The 18,955-nt window shown below is 46.1% G+C and overlaps 1 protein-coding gene and 1 pseudogene across 1 annotated transcript; one reads left to right on the plus strand and one right to left on the minus strand.

The window, feature by feature from the left end:
• Nucleotides 1-1,965: 1,965 nt before the first annotated feature.
• On the minus strand, nt 1,966-8,954 carry fab1 (1-phosphatidylinositol 3-phosphate 5-kinase fab1). Its single transcript, XM_077646279.1, has one exon. The coding sequence runs from the start codon at nt 8,525-8,527 to the stop codon at nt 2,507-2,509; it is 6,021 nt and encodes a 2,006-aa protein (XP_077502405.1). The 5' UTR covers nt 8,528-8,954; the 3' UTR covers nt 1,966-2,506.
• Nucleotides 8,955-13,995: 5,041 nt separating this feature from the next.
• Nucleotides 13,996-14,175, plus strand: LOC144116621 (U2 spliceosomal RNA; annotated as a pseudogene).
• Nucleotides 14,176-18,955: the final 4,780 nt, after the last annotated feature.

The following is an 18,955-nucleotide window of genomic DNA, read 5'->3' on the forward strand; positions in this document are numbered from 1 at the left end:
GCGAAATAGTTTGGTATATCGAAAATGCAGTCGAACCCAAATATGTTGACCACTATGGGGATGATATCGATAGTTTATTTTAAAAAATGGCGCTAGATAATCATGTCTAACTTGGAAGAAGAAAGAATACATTGCCCCCACGCTAGTGACTCGCTGCTTGCAACGTGCCATCCACCGCATGCTGGCAGCATACCACTCCAGCCATGTTGAGGCCTAACCTCGCATCGAAGCTGCAGCGGACTGTGCTTTGAAGCTAGCCACTGCCTACATAATGTGTTCAGTCCTGTTGCCAGTATACTTTATAATTGAAGTAGGTTTCAGCAGCGTTTTGGTAGCCATGCTCAACAGGCGAAGGATGCTGCAAGGCTTTAGTTGGGTTAGCTTTTCCGCATGACTGCAACGTGGCATGGAAAGTGAGTACAAGAGACTGAAGGCCATGTGCAAGCATACTCCATATTTAACTTGTGCAGTTTCGGAGCGCTAGTGCTGCCAGCAAGTGCCTAAGGCCACGCAGCCCCACGGATCAAAAGTGTCCGTGAAGAGTGCAATTAGAAGCACCACTTGCAGTGGCGTAGCACGCTGTTCTACATATCGAATATGCCACTCAACAGTAATGCTATACTTTTGCATAAAATTTTCAAGGGCACGTTCGACTGCTCGGTGTAAACGTGTCGATATATCCATGGGCTTGACTTCACTTCGGTTTCTGCATATTTCCATTCACCCCATTTTTAAAACATTTTAACACAGTCCCTCATAGCCTGAGTCGCTTTGGGACTTTAAACCCCTATAAACCAAACCAAATCATTTTAGCACACATATTGCATTGTATTCCGCAGTCGACAGAAGCACTGCGCAGAAAACGAATTAGCAATGATCGAGTGTGGCCCCCAACTTTCTGCGGTGGAAATTTTTTAATTGAATTAAGAACAAAGAGCCTGCAATATTCTGTGGGACACACCAAAGAATGCTCCAAAGGGCACCTTGCATTATGTTCAGAACCAAGGTATAATTGTAGTGTGGAGGTCTAGGTAGCTAAAACTACCTCCATCGCCAAGTTTACAAGCTGCTAGAAGCCAGCTTTTCAATTACCTTGGGACAAAGTGTGCGGCGGCAAGGAGAAGGGTGGCTATGGATGTGGACAGAAAGATGTGCGGGTCGTTAAGAGAGAGAGCGCACTGAAGAAGTGAGTGGAATAGGAAAAGGAATGAAGGGCAAAAAGTCGACGAACCCATTGCTTTGTGTTTGGACACGTGGGTAGATTGCGTGAAGCCGTTTTGGGCTTGAGTACATGTTCGTACTTCTCAATATTGTTTCTTGTTCCTTGTCTAGATCATCCGGTGGCGCATATATCCTTATGTCTAGCTTATAGTGTTGTATGATTGCCGAGTATGCGGTCAGCAGGTTAGGTTAGAAGCAGACCAATACTACATGGCTTGTCAAGACAACAGCGAAATAGAAAAGATGAAATAACTGGCAAATGAGCCGTGGTCGGAAAACCCAGATGTCCACCAAGAGCTGACCGAAAGGGCAAGAGCGGCTCAAAGATCCTATGGACTCCCGGAATAGGGACAACGACCACCAATTTTAGGTCTCAATTAAAATTTTTTCATTATCATCTGTATTTTGACATGCTGTATAGTGCCATCCGAGTTTCCTTCTCGGTGCCTTTGGCTATGGTTGGCCTGAACAATTCAAGTTTGCGTTATAACTAATATTTCTTTTATAATTCTCCAGAGGCCTCAAACTCTCTTCGGGTTATATTCGTGCAAATAACATAAATCTAATTTTTCCATGATTCTCTCATTCTTACTGATGTCAGTAATAGCATCTAAATAGAGAATGCAGCTGCCAACACAGAGTTCCATGAAAAAAGCTAAGTACAAGATTTTTTTGCGGAGTTGCGGGAAACTAGGGGCCTTGGCAATGAATTATACATGCAAAAAAACCACAACGAAACTTGGACACAATTGTAGTGACAATTTAATGTAAAACTATTCATGGTGCTTCAAATGTCGCAGCATGTTGCAACAGCATTTGTGAAGAAAAAAATAAACCCATGCAAAATTAGTTGCACACTGCTCATAATTTTCTGTACTAATGTGCCTGATGCACTATAATATACTCCACTGAATGCACTGGTATGCAACACGAGAAAGACCATGGAAAAAAGTATATGCTCACTATAAATTGTAGACTAGAAAGCTTACATTAATGAACTTTTTCATCTGCAGTCCTTAACTAAAATATGTTATATTTCTCAGTAGGCTTTTACTGCTACAATGCTACACTTCCAATAAAAGCTCGCAAATGCTGCTTGCAAAAGGTGAAGGGTGCATAATATTCGTTTCGGGCTGCAAGCAATCTAGGATGGAAAGCCCTTATGCCCTGTTGAAGATTCTATCGCAATAGCAATTCATCACAGCACTTCCAGTCTGCGTAACACCATCACTTGGTCACAAATGAGTGCAAAAATTGTTTTGCCAATGTCCAAGTTCACCACACATCAGCACTCAACACCACGACCTAGGCCACTCCAGTGATCAGGTACGCACAAAAAGTACTTGTCCATCGCCTCACAGAACCGAACTCTGTAAAGGTTTGGCCACACAATTGTGGGCAGTTTCCCATGACCACGAAGAGTCACAGTTGATTTCACCACCATTTCAAGCTTCTTGTCCCAAGTAAAGGTGCGTATGTAGTCTATGATGCCAACTACCAGTTCTTTCCTGTCATTGTCAAACCCTACCAACAGCGAGTAGTCCATGACAGAATTGTCAGACAAGAAATTTGCATCATTCCTGATAGCCAGAGACAAGACTGTTTTGGAATGTGGCCGAACATACAAAGGTGAATCGCATGTTGTCTTCAGCAAATTTTCATCCAGGAGAACCACGTCTCCTTCAGTCTGCGAGCGTGTGTTCACCATTCGGTTTCGAACGGAACCTTTGAGGTCAAACTTCTGAGCGATGTTGCGCTTGTAGAAAAGATTTTCCATGACCAGAAGGTCCAGCTTGGAGGCAGCATTTGTCGCCGAGTTTTTGTACCCAATGCGGAACACTCCAACAATCTTGGCCAAGACAGTTGGTTGCCTGTCTGTACAAGCACTGCTCACATACTGAAAATACAGAGGTGCAAATTCAAGGAATGACTGCACTTCATAACGAGACATCTGCTTCAGAATAAAACGGTCATCATGTGTTTTGCAGAAGGAAGAACCAGACTTTCCACCCTGTGCACTCCAAGATACACACCGTGACAGTGAGTGAATGAAGCGATCTTCTCCATGAGGGAAAATGAGACATCGCAACTTCCTAAACTGCTCGGCAAAAAATATACGACAGTAAAACTGCGATGTCGCATCACTGAACTGGGTTTCAATGTGCATGTTGGGATTTTTGTGCCCAGTTCGCTTGTCTGTTTCCTGGCTGCCACAGAGAGCCAAGTCATTGAAATCCACCATGCTGTTGTCTGTAGGTGCTTTAGCAGTAGGACTTGGCTGTTCTCGCAGCTGGTTGAGAGCTGTTGTTAAGGTGGACTGCAGTTCCACGAGTTTCTGTTCATAGTCTGCAGAAGCTAGAGCATGGGCAATTATAGAACTGGGTTCCTGGTCATAAATGACAATGGGAATCCTCGCACCATGTGATACATTAAAGTGGTCAGATAGAGGAAAAGGGCTCTGAATAGGATTGCTTCCAGAGCTAGACAAGAGCTGGCTGATGATGGTCTTCACTGTTCCACGTTTCTCTTGCTTTCCCCCAGGTGTGTCATCTTCAACTTTTGAAGCTGTTGTAAGCTTTGTTCGATTCTCAAGCAGGCGCTCTGCACCATCAGAACGAGATCGCTCATGGCTCCTCAATGTTGTAGACTTTTTTGACTCTGTGCTATCATCCAATCCTGGTGCCTGGCCACAGCTGCTGTCTTGCTTTGGAGTGCCGCTGTCCTGGCCCAGATGACCAACCTGCATGCCTGGTGAAATGCCATACATGCAGCTTGAGACTGACGAGCTACTACTTGACACGTGAAGCATTGTAGGGCCAGTTGGAGGGCTGAAGCTGTCATCAGGAAGGAATGGAACATTGTCATCCCTTTGAATATCCTGCACTTCTTTGTCACAGTGATGCAAATCAAGGCTAAAGTGGCCATCTGCAATATCAGCATCTCCAGCAGAATCGCTATCTCCCAGACTGCTGGCAGTGTCTATGCTTTCATTGAGTTCTTGTTTGGGCACACCTGCTTGATCATCCGAGACTGCATAAGCATCGGCTCCAAGTGCAGACGCAGGTTTCTTCATCTGGCTTGTTTTTGCCAACAATTTCTCTTCCCTTTTTCTCATTGACTCAAAATCTTGCAACCTCTTGTTCCAACAGTTAACAGCATCTGCAATGTAGTGTTTCAGCAAGACAAGGCTGTCATTTATTTTCCAGGCAAGTGAGCACACCTCATTGAGGACACTCGTGTCAAGAGTGGCTGGATCTTGCGACTGACACATTTTTAGATTTGGAGAAGTCAGCTGAAGCTGAATGTCTTCTATTTTCTCTTTAAATGCATTCTTCTCGGACTGCTGCATTTCCATGAGGTCTGCAGCAAATGCTTCATACTTGGTGGCCTGCACCTGTGCCCGCAGGGAGCACAATGTCTCTACGACAGTGTTATAAACCCAGTAGCCTTTCAGTGCCAGGTCTCGAATCTCGTCAACCACAGCACTCACTTGAGGAATTTCATCAACAATAGAGATTACAGGTGGGGGCAATGCTACCTCCCTCATGGCAATAGGAGAATACTTGAAGGACGCCACAATTTGTTGAGAAGCAAAGTACTGGTAGTAATCGTGGTGCAGTGTGTGTTGGCACTGCTCATGCAAGGCCCTGCAAGTGTATGCGTGACCGTGAAAGCGCAGCTCAAGGTACTTTGCAAAAGAGAGTGACCAAGTCTCGTCACTCATGGTCGTAAGTGGGGTCACAAAACGACACTTCCGGCACCAGCTCCACATAAGAATAGAGCTCTGGGCTGTGGCTGCTGGGTTGTCTAAATGATGCAACAGGATTTGGATACAACCATTTTCATGAACAAACTTGCGGACATGTTCAAGCATAGGGGTGTCGCAAGATGCATTCGGACATGTATAGGCTGGTCGAAAGCAGTAGCGTTCCAAGAAGCCACCAAGTGGAATGTCATTGCGGCCATAAAAATCCATGTTGACCACCCATGGATTGACACAGAAGTATGGTGCATTGCTTGAAGTTGGTGAATAGCTGCAGAAAAGAACAGCAAGTCTTTGATGGTTGTAGGGACTAAGAGCGTCAGTCCTACCATCCCACATATGCTGTTCTGTGGTACCCCCAGCACCATTAGCAGGCGAGTTACCTGATGCATGTACAGTTTTGCTGAAGTTGTGCTGGCACAGGTTCTGAATCCTTCCACCACGTGCTCGAAAGTCAGATAGCAGAGCCTCTGCTTCAGCCGACTCCCAGAGAGATGAAGAAAGCTTTTGAAATGTGAAAGGGTGATGAGGAAGAATGACCACCTTTTCTTGCGTGTTTTTTGCACTCAGTGAGCTCAATGATGACTCATCAGGTTCTGCTTTTGTCCAAACCTCCTCGGTATCGCATGTTTTAGGCGACCAGTAAATTTCATCAGAGAAAAATTTGCGGAGCTCACAACGACGGCCAGCCTCAGTCTTCAGGTATGGCAGAGTAAGCCTGATAAAGGGCGAGCAACACAGAATTGTCGAGTCCAGTGCTAACTTGAATGAGTTACTAAGTGGCAAAACTTGCGACTTCAAGGAAAGTCTGTGCTCGGTGAGGGCTGCCTCATCTTCATCTGCATTCAGCAAAGTGTGAAGTGGATCACTGAAGTCTTCTACACTACTCATCTCTACTTTTCTTGTACTGTCCTCTGGCCCCATTGCCACCTTTGGCTCTTCTGTCTGATCTGATGTAGGAGGGTCTTCATCATATGCAATGCAGTTCTTTTCCTCAACCTCATTCTCAATGTCATCCTCGGCAACTTGAGAGTGTGATGGAGGCTGAGCGTGTTCGTCGGTTAAAAAGGCCAACTCCAGTCGCCAGTTAAAAGCCACATATAGCATAAAGCGGATTATGTTCTTGACTTTCTTCAGTTCAGTTGCCGAGCCACCCCTCAGAAGAATGGTGCAGCCCAGTGTGCTTGAGCATCCATCGAAAAACAAGAGCGTCTTAAATCTATTTGATGGGAGCGCATACGTCTTTACAAAAAAATTCTGGCAAGAGCCCAAGTTGGGCTTTCGAAGCTGAGCATCTATGGAGCTAACAATAGCTGACTGAGTGCAGCGTGAGATGCGTTCCATGACTGATGGTTTCACATTGATTGCTAGAGTAACATCCATCTGCAGAAGTTTTTCTTGTGCTAAGCGGGACACAGTTTTTTCAACAAGAAGCAAATCAGGCTGAAAGACCTGTATCTTAGCAACAACATGCTTGAGGTACTCACATTCCTGCATAAGAATAGGGTCTAGTGAGGAAAGCTTGTTTTCAACTCTCTGGTACACAATTGATGAGCCAACAAGAAGGATGCGTGGATTTGTTAACTGCTGGCGCATCTTCTTGTGCACCACATTCTTTGTGCAGACAACGCCATTTACAACAGCACATTCAGATCGGTTTCCTCCTGGAATCTTTTTTATGTGAACATACTGTCGGATGTCCATGTCATCATCTAGGTGCTTCACATTAGGAGTTACAGTGCTGGCAACTTTATGCACAATTGGCAACACTACATCAGCCCAAGGCAACGGAAGACCATCAGCAGCTAGGAGCTGGTTCAGCAAGTCTTTTTCAAGCACACTGTAGGCTGAGCTCAGACTCTCCTTTGTTTCTTTAGTCTTTGTTTCGTCAACAAGCACCTTTTGCTGACCAAGGTTATTCATGCTACTGCTTGCATACAAGGCTCCACTGACACAATCATCTGTAATTGTGTGGTTACATACTTCATTATTTATAGTGCTTCGATGGGAGTCCCATCGACTCCTTTTAGAATCCTCAGGCTCTTCCTCCTCTGGAGATATGGCCAATGAATCTCGAGGTCTCGACACAGTCACCCTTGATTCCTTCAAGTCAAGGTTAAGAAAAAAGGTTGATGTCGATGCTGTAAGTCGCTTTTTTTCCTTGTACGGCATTGGGCTGTCCACACAGTCAGGTGGTGCCTTATTTACGCCAAGTGAGTCATCCATAACAGCAAATGGAGAAAGGCTGCCTGCAGGTTGGATTTCTGAAACCCAAAGAGGATCCTGATTCTCCTCCACAACTTCATCAGGAGGGCTGCTTGAATGGCTTGGGTGAGCATCTGTTTGGGTGTCAGAGCTGGGCTTGTACAGGGAATAGGCATCAATAAAGATGGGCTCATGAGGTATCACAGGCTCTAAGAAATTACTGTCAATCAAGGCTTGTCCAATCGAAATGGCCTCTCCTCGTGAAGACACTTTGCCCTGTGCCACAAGCCAATCCACAAGTTCATTCCCAACTACACAATTGCTGTAGGAGTGAAGACGATGCCGGTATGTCTGAAAGGGAGCTCCATGAATCGGGTGCTGTATCTGAGACCATAACTCGCGAATGAACATTTTGTCGAAGACTGGTGTCCTCCCAGGGGAGGGATTTTGAAATCCAGGCTTGTCTGAAGGGCTGTAATCTTCTGTGTCACCTTTGGGGACCACTAAGGCTTCTTCTCGGAACCCTACCGAAGTCTTTCTCCTTCCTGTAGAGCCCCATGTGCCCGTGTCAGGAGAGGTCGAGTCCTCCTCTTCCATCCGCATCATACCTAGCTTGTTTTGCAAGTCCGAAAGAACCCCGCGCAGGTCGGCACTCAAGTCCAGGGACTTGACATAGGACAGCACGACTTGACAACAGTACATGCAAACGCGTAAATCCCCCCTATACCCGATTATTTTACCGGGAATCTCACGATTACAACAGCGGCTGCAGAAGATCTGGCCGCAAATACGACAGTGATGACGCCTGCGGAATGTAGTGAACTTGTCGCCGCACTCGTAGCACTCCTTGCAGTTACTGTCGGGCATCCAGTATTGCTTGAAGTCAGCGTCCTTGTACGCATTTGGGGCCACGATACCGCGATCCATGATGTGCGCAATACGGCTCAATACACCGGAAAAACTGCGCGTGTGCAGAACCTCCAGTTCTGCTCTGCTTTCCGGTAGCGACGATGACGGCACTGTCTGCGATTCAGCGGTGCTTGCACTAGCAGCAGTCGGCGAGTCACGTTCAGTTCCAGCACAGGGCAATGACTGCGGATCAGGCGCAACAGCTTCGTCTTCGGGGATGCACTGACAAGGGCTCTCATCACGCACAACTTCAGGCACGGCGGCGTCAGAGGTCGCATCACTTCGAGGAGATCGAGAAAGTTTGAAGAACCGGCTGAACGAGAACCCACTGGCTTTCGTTTTCACATCGGAGCTGAGAGGAGCGAACTCTGTGAGCGATGTGGGCGAGTCCAGTTTCTTCGCTCCGTGTCGGCAATCAGCGGAATCCATTTTGCACGCCCCGTTGACAGCGGGCCAGCTGTTTTCGATGCTAGCCTAGGACATTGCTTCAGGCTTGAACGAGACAGGCGCTTCTCGACATATCTACTACCCTGCCAACGTAAGTGAACTTGGCAAAACAGGCCCACACGTCAACCAAGCGAAACATGTCCAGGCAATAAACACGCCAAGTCCTAGGCTGTAGGTATGAATGAATTTGTTCCACTACTGCAGGCCGAACATCTCAGCAGCATAATTTGCCCTACTCGCCTGACCAGTTTCACCGCACGAGGACGCTGCCTGCGTCACGCTGAAGCGCGATCGGTGTGATCACTGATAGCAGTTGCGAATATAACGGCGGCGATCGAAGTGTCAGCCGCTAATAAGAAGGAAAGACGTATCCCACTTTAAAAACCCCATAACAACGTTACTAGAACGAACTGAGTTTCACAGCTCTCTAGCTAGAGGGGCCCGCTAAATGGATGGATGGGTGGATAAGGCTGGACCCCCTGAACCCTTTAAATCGGGCGGTGGCTCAAGCCACCTAGCCATGACTTTTGAAATTTTACTCTTGTCTTGATTTTAGCCACCAATCAGATAGCCTTCGCTTGATTACTTCTACCCGCTTAAAACCTACTACAGTTATAAGGGGAATGCGTCCCAAGTGGTGGTTGCGAGAACTAACGGCGCTGCAGTCGAGCCTTGCTTTTCCAGTGATTCTAGTAGGGTGACTCTAGTCAAGGGTGTGACATTCCCGTAGAGCCAATGGGGACGATTTTGAAATGCGACGGTGGCGGTGCCTGGGAGTTGGCGGTAAAAACATAAATTGCTCAAAACTTTTTGAAACAAGCTCAGCCAAGCCAATCCAGAAAAATCCAATATGGCGGCGTTTGTTTACCCGGCTGGTTGCGGGTGGTTGCTCGCGCGTTCGTGGTGCTGGCTGCCGCTAGCTCGATGCAAGCTTCGTAAATACTGGTGACTTGCTGCTCCCGCGCTGCATTCCCGCTTGATTTCCTAAGTACTTACGACATCTGCTTACCCGCTTTTGCATTTCGATGTGTCTGTTGAGGCAGCACGGTGCATGGTGGCGAGCGGCGCGGCCAGCGCGGCTGATTAGCAGCTGCTTAGGGCGCTCGCTCGAGTACCAAAAACGTAAATAGTTTTCTCCAAAGAACAGTTTATTAAAGGAAACATCAGTAGTGACAATCGATGTACAAAAGTGATTTTAGGCATCTTGGGCATTGCAATATCAGTGACAATCGTTCTAAAAATCAAAATTAATAAATTCCATTATGGAAACCTAGAACACATGAGCCGCCAGATACCAGGATCGCTGCAATCGTTCCGACCGTGGCGACACTTACGGCGCGGACGCGCAACTTGCAACATGCCACAGCACTGCTCTAGTCTTGCTCCCTGCCGGGCGCGTCGTCTGCTACACGCGACGCGAAAGCGTGGAGCGGCCGGCACACGCCGTTTTTGCGAGCTTACGTTGCACTCTACACGGCTGCAGTAAAATAACCATATTACGGCAGCTTTTGCTTCGAAGATACACAGTGCTTTGGAGAACGCGTTTGTGTGATGCGAAATTAACTTGTTAATATCGTGAAATAATAAAGTGTGACAACGCCGTCGACTTGCTCACCAGCACTGTTTCTTGCATTGCTCAATGGCTTGTGTTTTGTAGCACGTACTCCGGTGCATAGTTCCTATATTATAAACAGATCTGACAAAGTTTCAGTGCATTGTCACACTCTAACCTTAGAAAAAGGAACGTAGTGAATGTTGTTTGCTGCGGTTCTGCGGTGCTGCGCAGATTGCCTGCATTGCATGCAGAAAGCTAGTTGGCCTGAGCAATCTATTCACTGAGAGCTTGAAGCCCGGCTGTTCGTGTGAAACGGGATAGCGAACATAGAATACAAGCAAACCGCCTCCGTCGTCGTCTAATCAGAAGCGCTTTTATTAGTGCAGTACTTTTGTTGTCTAGCGCAGAATATAACTGTATACCTTCATCAGCACTCCCCCATATACCATTTGAACCCCCTTTTTCATTTTTTTCATTAATCAATTACAATGATTTCATTAACTCGTAATCACCTATCACACTATAAATCATCAGTTACTCGAACCACAAATTACCATGATACCATTTTTTACGCAGCCCCCGATTATTTCCGACACGCAGTGTCGACTACTACTACGCCAACCGAACGACCTGTATGCGCTGTCGAGTAGAAAAAAAAATTGATTGCACGTACCTATAATCACACAAAACTGTCATTCTATCTGCACTGTGCCCTTGAGAAATGCCACCTGACCCCGTCATTGAAAAAGAGAAAGAATCGACACTTTTCCTGCTTGTATGGGAAATTACACTGATCGCGAACTAGCGCTGGATTGCAATATGTTAAACATACGACATTGAAGGTATATTTAAGTATTGAAAAGGCATTACTTTAAAGGAGTTAAATGTACGAACGGAAAGAATTCATCGACGCAACAACGAAAAACGAGCAAAAATGCAGTATTGTCAACACTAGCTTTATATACACCAAATATATGAAATGAAGCAACTTCTAAAACTTCATCAACGTGGACAAAAAATTGCAAGAATTGACAGCAACGCATATCACAACGGTGCTTCCTCTTTGGTGACTGTTGATTACGCAGCACAATCCATGCAATAATTTATTACGTCCTTATTTAAAATTTATTATTTATAGCGTTCCAGCGTCTACATGGAATTGAAGCAATATTTGCCCCTTTTCTAAGCAAGACAATCTATACAAAGAAGGCCCACTAGGTGCCGCTCTAGATGCTCTCTTCGAGCATATATCTTTCAACTGCGATATTCCTTCTTTTTGTTCTTAGCTGCCGCAGCTAACAGCAGGGCTTTTCTAAGACATCGCGCTTGTAGGTTGTTGCAAAGATGTCTTTTTTTTCTGATTCTCTTGCTTGTCGAATTTGTCTGCGTAGCCTTAAGCAATGAGGACAAACATGTCGATACGTTAACACATAGCAGTTCTTGGGAATGTAGCCGTCGCGGTGGCTGAGTGGTTATGGCGCTCGGCTGCTGGCCCGAAAGACGCGGGTTCGATCCCGGCCGCGGCGGTCGAATTTTGATGGAGGCGAAATTCTAGAGGCCCGTGTGCTGTGCGATGTCAGTGCAAGTTAAAGAACCCCAGGTGGTCGAAATTTCTGGAGCCCTTCACTACTGCGTCCCTCATAGCCTGAGTCGCTTTGGGACGTTAAACCCCCATAAACCAAACCAGTTCTTGTGATGTCTCCTCTCTCCGAATAAGCTTTCAGTACTGACTCCCTCGTACAATTTCATTTCATGAACTTGCTCCAGAAAAGCTCACCAACACTCTTTACGTGATATGAGAACATTTTGTGCAGATTACTGTACTCGTTCATTGTTACAGATAGCCTCTCATCAACCACCACGGTTTTCTCAACAAGAAAGTTCCCTTGCATTAGACGGCGAGTGTGAAACATCCCGCATCTTTCATATGTTTCCTCATCCCGGAAATACTCAAATTTCCACTGCGTTGTCGGTAATACTGCGGATTCCAGGTGATCAAGATTAAAATGCATTTGTGCAGCGCAGCTGTTCGGTTCGGACTGCACTGATACGCTCTCGGAATCCTGCAAGTTCTCTTGCCGCACTGCTGTCGCCCACATGGGCAGCGCGATCCATTGGAGGCTTTCTCTTCAGCGTATTTCGGCTTTGAAATATATGTGTGCCAGCAACGAAGAAAACAGCCGCAGGAGAGCGTCCGGTTCCAACATCTCCATTTCCCTCTGTCCAGAAGAACTGCGTCGCGGGCTGGGCACTATGGCCGTAGCATCAGCAGCTGTTGAACTGCAGATGACGACGTTAACAGCCACGCCTGAAAGCCTTGATTTCTGACGGGCAGAAAGCACCCGGATAAGTGGCTATAACAGACTGGCTTGGCATCCGCACGTCGTTAACATCCCGGCTGTAAGGATGCACAACAACACCTGCAGGGGCAGACGTTGACGTTCAAGGGTCTGAGCTGGAGTTAAGCAAGAATCAACGCCTCGGACAAGCCCTTTCGTGCAGGCGAGATGGGAGGGAATAAAAGGTAGTCCAAGGAAACGCAGTTATCTGTTACACAAGCGAGGTTGTAATTGTTTTGATCGCCTCTTCCCTCTAAGCGCGTAGCTGCTCTTTTTTATGCATTTTATTGGCAGATACTTGAGAGTGACTACTGTGTGGCCTACTGTCAGCTTTTGACATGGCGTAGACGTTGTGTATATTTGATTAAAGCTGACTGGAGTCGGGTGCTATATCTTGGGCTTTAAGGTAAGACTGACTCTCCGCAAGCCATCTATCAGCGCCTTTTCTCTCGCAGTATAGATAAGTGCGCTCGTAATAGCGTAATCCATCAGTCCATAAAAATGAAAGCTATAAATCCTTCTGCTTTCATCGCAAAAGTATGTACTTAAAGACGAGGAAGACGAAGCTTGAGCGCATAATCGCAACATTCTTTCACAGAATTTACTTTTACTTTGTGTACTTTTTAAGATTTTCTTTTTACGCGACAGCGTGTACCGCTCGTTCGGTCGAAAAGCCGTTGGCGTAGTAGTTGTATAGTAGTAGTGGTCGTAATTGTCGGCACCGCGCGTCGGAAATAGTCCATTCCTTACGGCGCGGTTCGGGTATCCACCGAGATATGTGAGGTTATTTCCTTTCCTTAAAATCAATTTTCATTTAATTTTCCTTCCCTTACGGCACGTTACCCGCCGCGGTGGCTCAGTGGTTAGGGCGCTCGACTACTGATCCGGAGTTCCCGGGTTCGAACCCGACCGCGGCGGCTGTGTTTTTATGGAGGAAAAACGCTAAGGCGCCCGTGTGCTGTGCGATGTCAGTGCACGTTAAAGATCCCCAGATGGTCGAAATTATTTCGGAGCCCTCCACTACGGCACCTATTCCTTTCTTCTTCCCTCCTTTATTTCTTCTCTTACGGCGCGGTTCAGGTGTCCAACGATATATGAGACAGATACTGCGTCATGTCCTTTCCCCAAAAAACCAATCATTGTTATCCCTTACGGCGCTTGTGTTGTGTTAGCGCTTGTGTTTGTCCCCTGTTTTGTTGCTGCGCTATGGATCATAACGCATACCCACTAGCCCGAACCATCACCTTGTTAAGTTACGAAGTTCCCAGCTTGAAGGCGCCGCCATGCGACTTCTTCCCTATTGTTTAGATTTTTGTCCGGTGGTGGCGCCAGTCTCCTGCATAACCTATAATTTTCAACAATCTCCGTGTAATTTTGCAGACGCTCGTCCATATTCCGGCATTCGGGCGGCAGTTAGCCGGAGCTCTCTCCACCGTGAAAGCCGAGCGTGACGTCACGCGGATGAGCAGTTGTGCGCATGCGCCGATACCATAGTAACCAGAGAGACCCCATAGCTGCGCCGCGTTCGTCGCCGCCTCGCCGCACGCCGCTCTATCATCCGAACCCCGCGTCGCATGGGGGAATATCTGATATCTGATTTAATATCTGCTACGGGTCCTGTTTGGACTCAAAATATTAAACTTATTTTTGGAGTGTGGCGGTGTGCTTGAAGCTTGCTTCACCTCCGCCACGGGTTGGCCCGGTATTGCCCTGCCTCCGGGATCGACCCGGGATATAATAGCGCGCGTCTTTTCTTTCAATCTTCCCAATCTTTCAACTCTCCTACTTTAAGCACGTGGCAGCGATTGTGGCTCTGTTGAGCCAGTGGGCAGGCCCGTGCACTTTCCTTTTCATTCTTGTCAACAACAGCAAGAGTACGCAGGATTGCGCATAAAATGCGGAGATGTAGTGGGCGTCTATCACAACGTTTGACATGTATGCAGAGGAGAGTCCAGCCGCTGCTAAGCGGCGGTATAGACAATAGAAGCTTAACTCTTCCGAAACTGAGGTTGTCGCCTGGCAGTTGGTTTGAACCAAATAAGAACGCTGTAGTTTGTGTGTACGTGAAGCAAGGGATCACCGCCATCAGACATCTCCCTTCGATCGCGGTGAATAATGGTGAAGCCTGCTGTTTCGGCTTCTGGAAAGCGGCATTATCATCCAAGGAGTGTATACGTGGCACCGGGGACATCTGTAAAGCCGACGATTGATGCGGTTGCCACGTCTATACGAGCCTACGGCACGGTTTCACAGTTGTGTGCGACTTTGGGTGATTTCAGCAGGAAACAGGACTCTCTTAATAGTGTATGAAAGAAAAGTTTGACTTTAATTTAGCTTTGGACCCTCACATCCAGGCTACACAATGGGGAACTACAATAGAGCTTGTATACTAAAAAGGCTCTCACAAATCGATATACTGTATCGACAGAATTGAGACCGCTGCATGCTACTTCACAGATCATCGGGCAGTCTTCGTCTCTGTCAAGCAAAATGAATAAAAGTTGTGTATACCCAATGTCTCTCATTCCTAAACATACAGTGACCACAACAAGCTCAGCCAGGGAAACGTACCTCTCGCTACGTATAGCCTGGCATAGCCGAGCTAAGCCACTGCCAATTTTTTTTTGTATTTTGTGACATTGGGCCATGCTGACCTGTTTTTCAACGGGGTGAAATAGCGGATACTGCAATGGTGACTTGGTGGGCCGTCATTTCTTCGGGCCGCCGAAAGACCCAGTCGAGTTTAAAACATAGAATTCAGCACGCTTTTCACAGAAAACACCAAAAACTAACTTCTAAATGCCAACTTCGTGATCTGCATTTCGAAGAATGCCTGTTAAAGCACTCTCGTCATGTAGTTCAAGGTAAGGAAGTACTTTTGGACAAATGTTAGAGTGGGCAGTAAAATGAAACAAAAATAAACTTTATTTAATTATACGCCCGAACAGGACGGGCGTATAATTTGGCCGGTTCGCTCCTCCATGATGTTTGCCATGTCCCATGAACCGGCCAAATTATACGCCCGTCCTGTTCGGCATCGTGTTTGTGCTTTTTGTTTTCATCTCCCACATCATGTTTTAGGTTTTTAGCCCTGTTTTAGTCGTGTTATTGTTGGCATTTTGGTTTTATTTCAACTTTAGGTTTTTAGCCCTGTTTTAGCCGTGTTAGTGTTGGCTTTTTTTGGTTTTTTTATTTTGTTTGTTTTTTGGTTTTTTTGGTTCTTTTTTGTTTTTATTCAACTCTCGTCTCACCTGAAGGCGAAGGAGCTTTTCATGATTTCGCAGCCTCATGTCCTTCTTCATGTTAAACTTCTAGCTTTGCTTTGGCGTGATTTCTTGCGGTTTTTCATTCATATATTTTTCAGTTGTTTTGTTGTTGTTTTGTTTTTATGACGCGGCTTTTGCTTTTTCACTGTCTTTGATGTGGCCTAGATCTTATCCTGTGACTACTCTTCGGCCTGATTCTCGATCATGCTTTGGTTCCCATCACGTGCGCACAGTTTCGCAACGCGGCCTAAGATTGCGGGGGGCTCAGTGATTTCGCTTTCCCGGTAACGGCTGTTTCGTCATCTGTTCTAAGGATTGTTGTTACATTTGCTTTTGGTGCGGCCTTCTTTCGCCATGCCCTTTGCCTTCTCTCCATCCTTCTCTCCACCTTTACCACTGTATATATTTCCGCGCGTTCCGCGCCCTTTTCATTAAAGTTGTTAGTCAGCAGTGTGTTCCGTGTTCCACGTGTCTCTCTTCGTTTGTGTGCCAAAGTTCATGCTGGCCCAAATCATGGATACATTACATTCCTTTGTTTGCCTCGGGGCAAGCTAGTAAAGCACGTCGCGGCATGCTTCCGAACGCACTTTTTTTTTTTTCAAAGGGCCAACTAGAGTCACTAAATAGGGCCAACATACGTCGGAACCAGTATCCCCCCCTTTCATAGCAACAACCACTACCACCACGCACTTTTTTTTCTGTACGTTGACCGTGCATGCAGAGTCTACGCCTTGTGCAGCGCTTGCGGTTGTGTGTGCGCCGAAGTGATGTGCTAGTGCCTTCATTGGAGCGGAATTTGGATTACCCTCCTGCCAGGATACGCCTAACAAGTGTTGCGTGCCCAATTGCCGGATTAATTTCATATCGGAGCCCAAAAACCACGTTTTAAAGTTTCCCCGGGGTGAAGAACAGCACGCCTGGATTAGGGCTATACCACGAGCGAATTTCGTTGTGTCACCACACTCCAAGGTAAAATGTTTGGGACGTCTTCAAATAATAGTCATTTCTTAAAAACAGGGATAGACTGAGGGCTGCTTTATAGAAAAGCGTCTTTAAACCAGGAAGCTTGTTACAATTGCAGGCAGCGAATGCAGCATTGCAAGAGATGGCTCTCGTGCCAAGTTGCAGCTGCTATTTAAAAAAAAATTGAACTCTCCCCTCTAGGTTTGCGAACATCACTTTATTGAGGCCGACATCGTGCGAGAGGCCTCCCACATCGACGAGCTTACAGAGAGCACCACCACTGCAACGCTTTCGCACAGGCGCAATCCCATGAAAGTTTCCAGAACGCCCGGCCGTCTGATCTTTCTAAGCCATGCATCTCAAAGGATGTCCCCAACTCGAAGCTAGTGCGTCTAGAGTGTGCTGCTTTGAAGAAAGCGCTTGAAGAGTCTGCCGAAGTATTCCGTAAAGAGCCGGAAGTGGATAAAATTCTCAACCTAAGACTTCACGGAATATGTACCAGCAAGATGTCTGCATACTGGAAATGAGCGATTTATTTACTGCACATATTGAAGACCAAGCTCCAGGCTTCATATCCAGTTGCAGCATAAGCTGACTTTATCATGACAGTTTACTTTGCAAAGACGCCGATTGACTAAAATCGGCACCAATTCCACCAATCGATCTACAGCAAGAAATTGGTGGTGGAGTTACTTAATTGTGAGCATTGATCAGAATATCTGCGTCGACCTCAGTCGAAGTCCGAAGTTTGCAAACGAAGACATCTGCTTGCTATTTTGTAATTAGGTGGACGGCAGAAGTCATTTTTGTCTTGAGAGCAAAATTATGACGAATACATATGTCCCCATTAAAATTGTACATACGGAGCTGTGAAGCTAGTCGAGTGTGTTTCATTTCTCATTATAGCTGCGCTCCATAAAATTTTAGTTACAGAAATAAGGAAAATAAAGGTTTAAAACATTAGTAAACTTGTATAAAGAAACGTTTACTGAGAAATACGCGCAATGCGACTGAGTTGCTGACATCATTACCTATATACAACGTTTACAATGGTGGTTAATGACTATTGCCTCTAAATAAATGCCCCGTAATGTGCCTGCTTTTTATTATAGCGTTTAGCTAAAGAAAAGTGTGGATTGATCAATGGAGGCTTATTGCTGCTAGGTGGTCCCAGCCGCGATTCCACCAACTCTGCTCTGCCGTAAGTGGTGGCGACTGTGGGCCTCTTTTCGTGACGCCTCGGGAGGAGTGCTTCTCAAATTCTTGCCTCCCCCACCCTCCCCACTTTCCCCACCCGTTGCGGGAGCCGCGGCGGCGGCTGCAGCCGCGCAGTCGCGCTGTCAGCGCGATCGCGAAACGTTTGTCCGCGTTTATGACTCTGAGTAAAGCTGTTTGCTGCAAACATTTTCAAGGTGATTTTGCCTACATTTATTTCTTATTTTGTTTTCCGTCCCGCAGCGTCATTTGGACTCTTCTCGCGAAAACTGCATGTTGCAAAAAATCTATAGGACGTTTTTTTTTTCTGTTTCGTTATAATTAACCAGGTTTAACTGTATTCCCGCGCCTTATTGAATAACAGTGTGAAAAAGGTAAAATCAATAATTAGAAAGGAGCTACCGAGTTGTTATTTCATATTTCATCAACTCATTTAATTTATCTGGACATTTACAATTAAGCAAATGGAGGGGTCCAGGGTAAAACCAGCTAATTCGAATTAGCGGCTTAGGTGACTCTATATAATTTTCGGTTAAATAGCAATTAGCGAAGCACTCGCTGCAGATCGCAAGGTGATTAAAGATATTTTACAATTAAGAGAGATGAGCTATACCGAAGTCCAAAGGTTTGGATAAGCCCTTTCGCAGTATGTAAGGCAGAAATATAATATCGACAGCGCACCGCACGTAATATATGACAGCTCGCTGTTTTATCACGAATTCTATAGTTGACGCGCATATCGTACAGCGTTAGATAATTGAAAAAATCCATAGTTAACTAATTTAAGAGACAGTCAAATTTTTGCGGGACCGCGATCATGCAATAAAGGGTAAAAAAGGTGGAATAATTAATGGATACCTTTCACGCGGCAGTCACTTCATAATCTGATCCTCTCGAACCAGACTTCCCCATCAGAAAAATGCGAGAGTAAAGAAAACTAACTAAACCGGTCATACCTGTTTCTCAGTACCACTGGGAAATTCTTATTCATCTCTTTTGGTGTCGCTTGAAGAGTCTTCGCTGTCAGTTGCACTCTTGTCTTCATCTTCTTAGGAATTCATGTCGATGGAGG

The sequence above is a fragment of the Amblyomma americanum genome, chromosome 1 (assembly GCF_052857255.1).
Source record: "Amblyomma americanum isolate KBUSLIRL-KWMA chromosome 1, ASM5285725v1, whole genome shotgun sequence".
Lineage (NCBI taxonomy): Eukaryota > Metazoa > Arthropoda > Arachnida > Ixodida > Ixodidae > Amblyomma > Amblyomma americanum.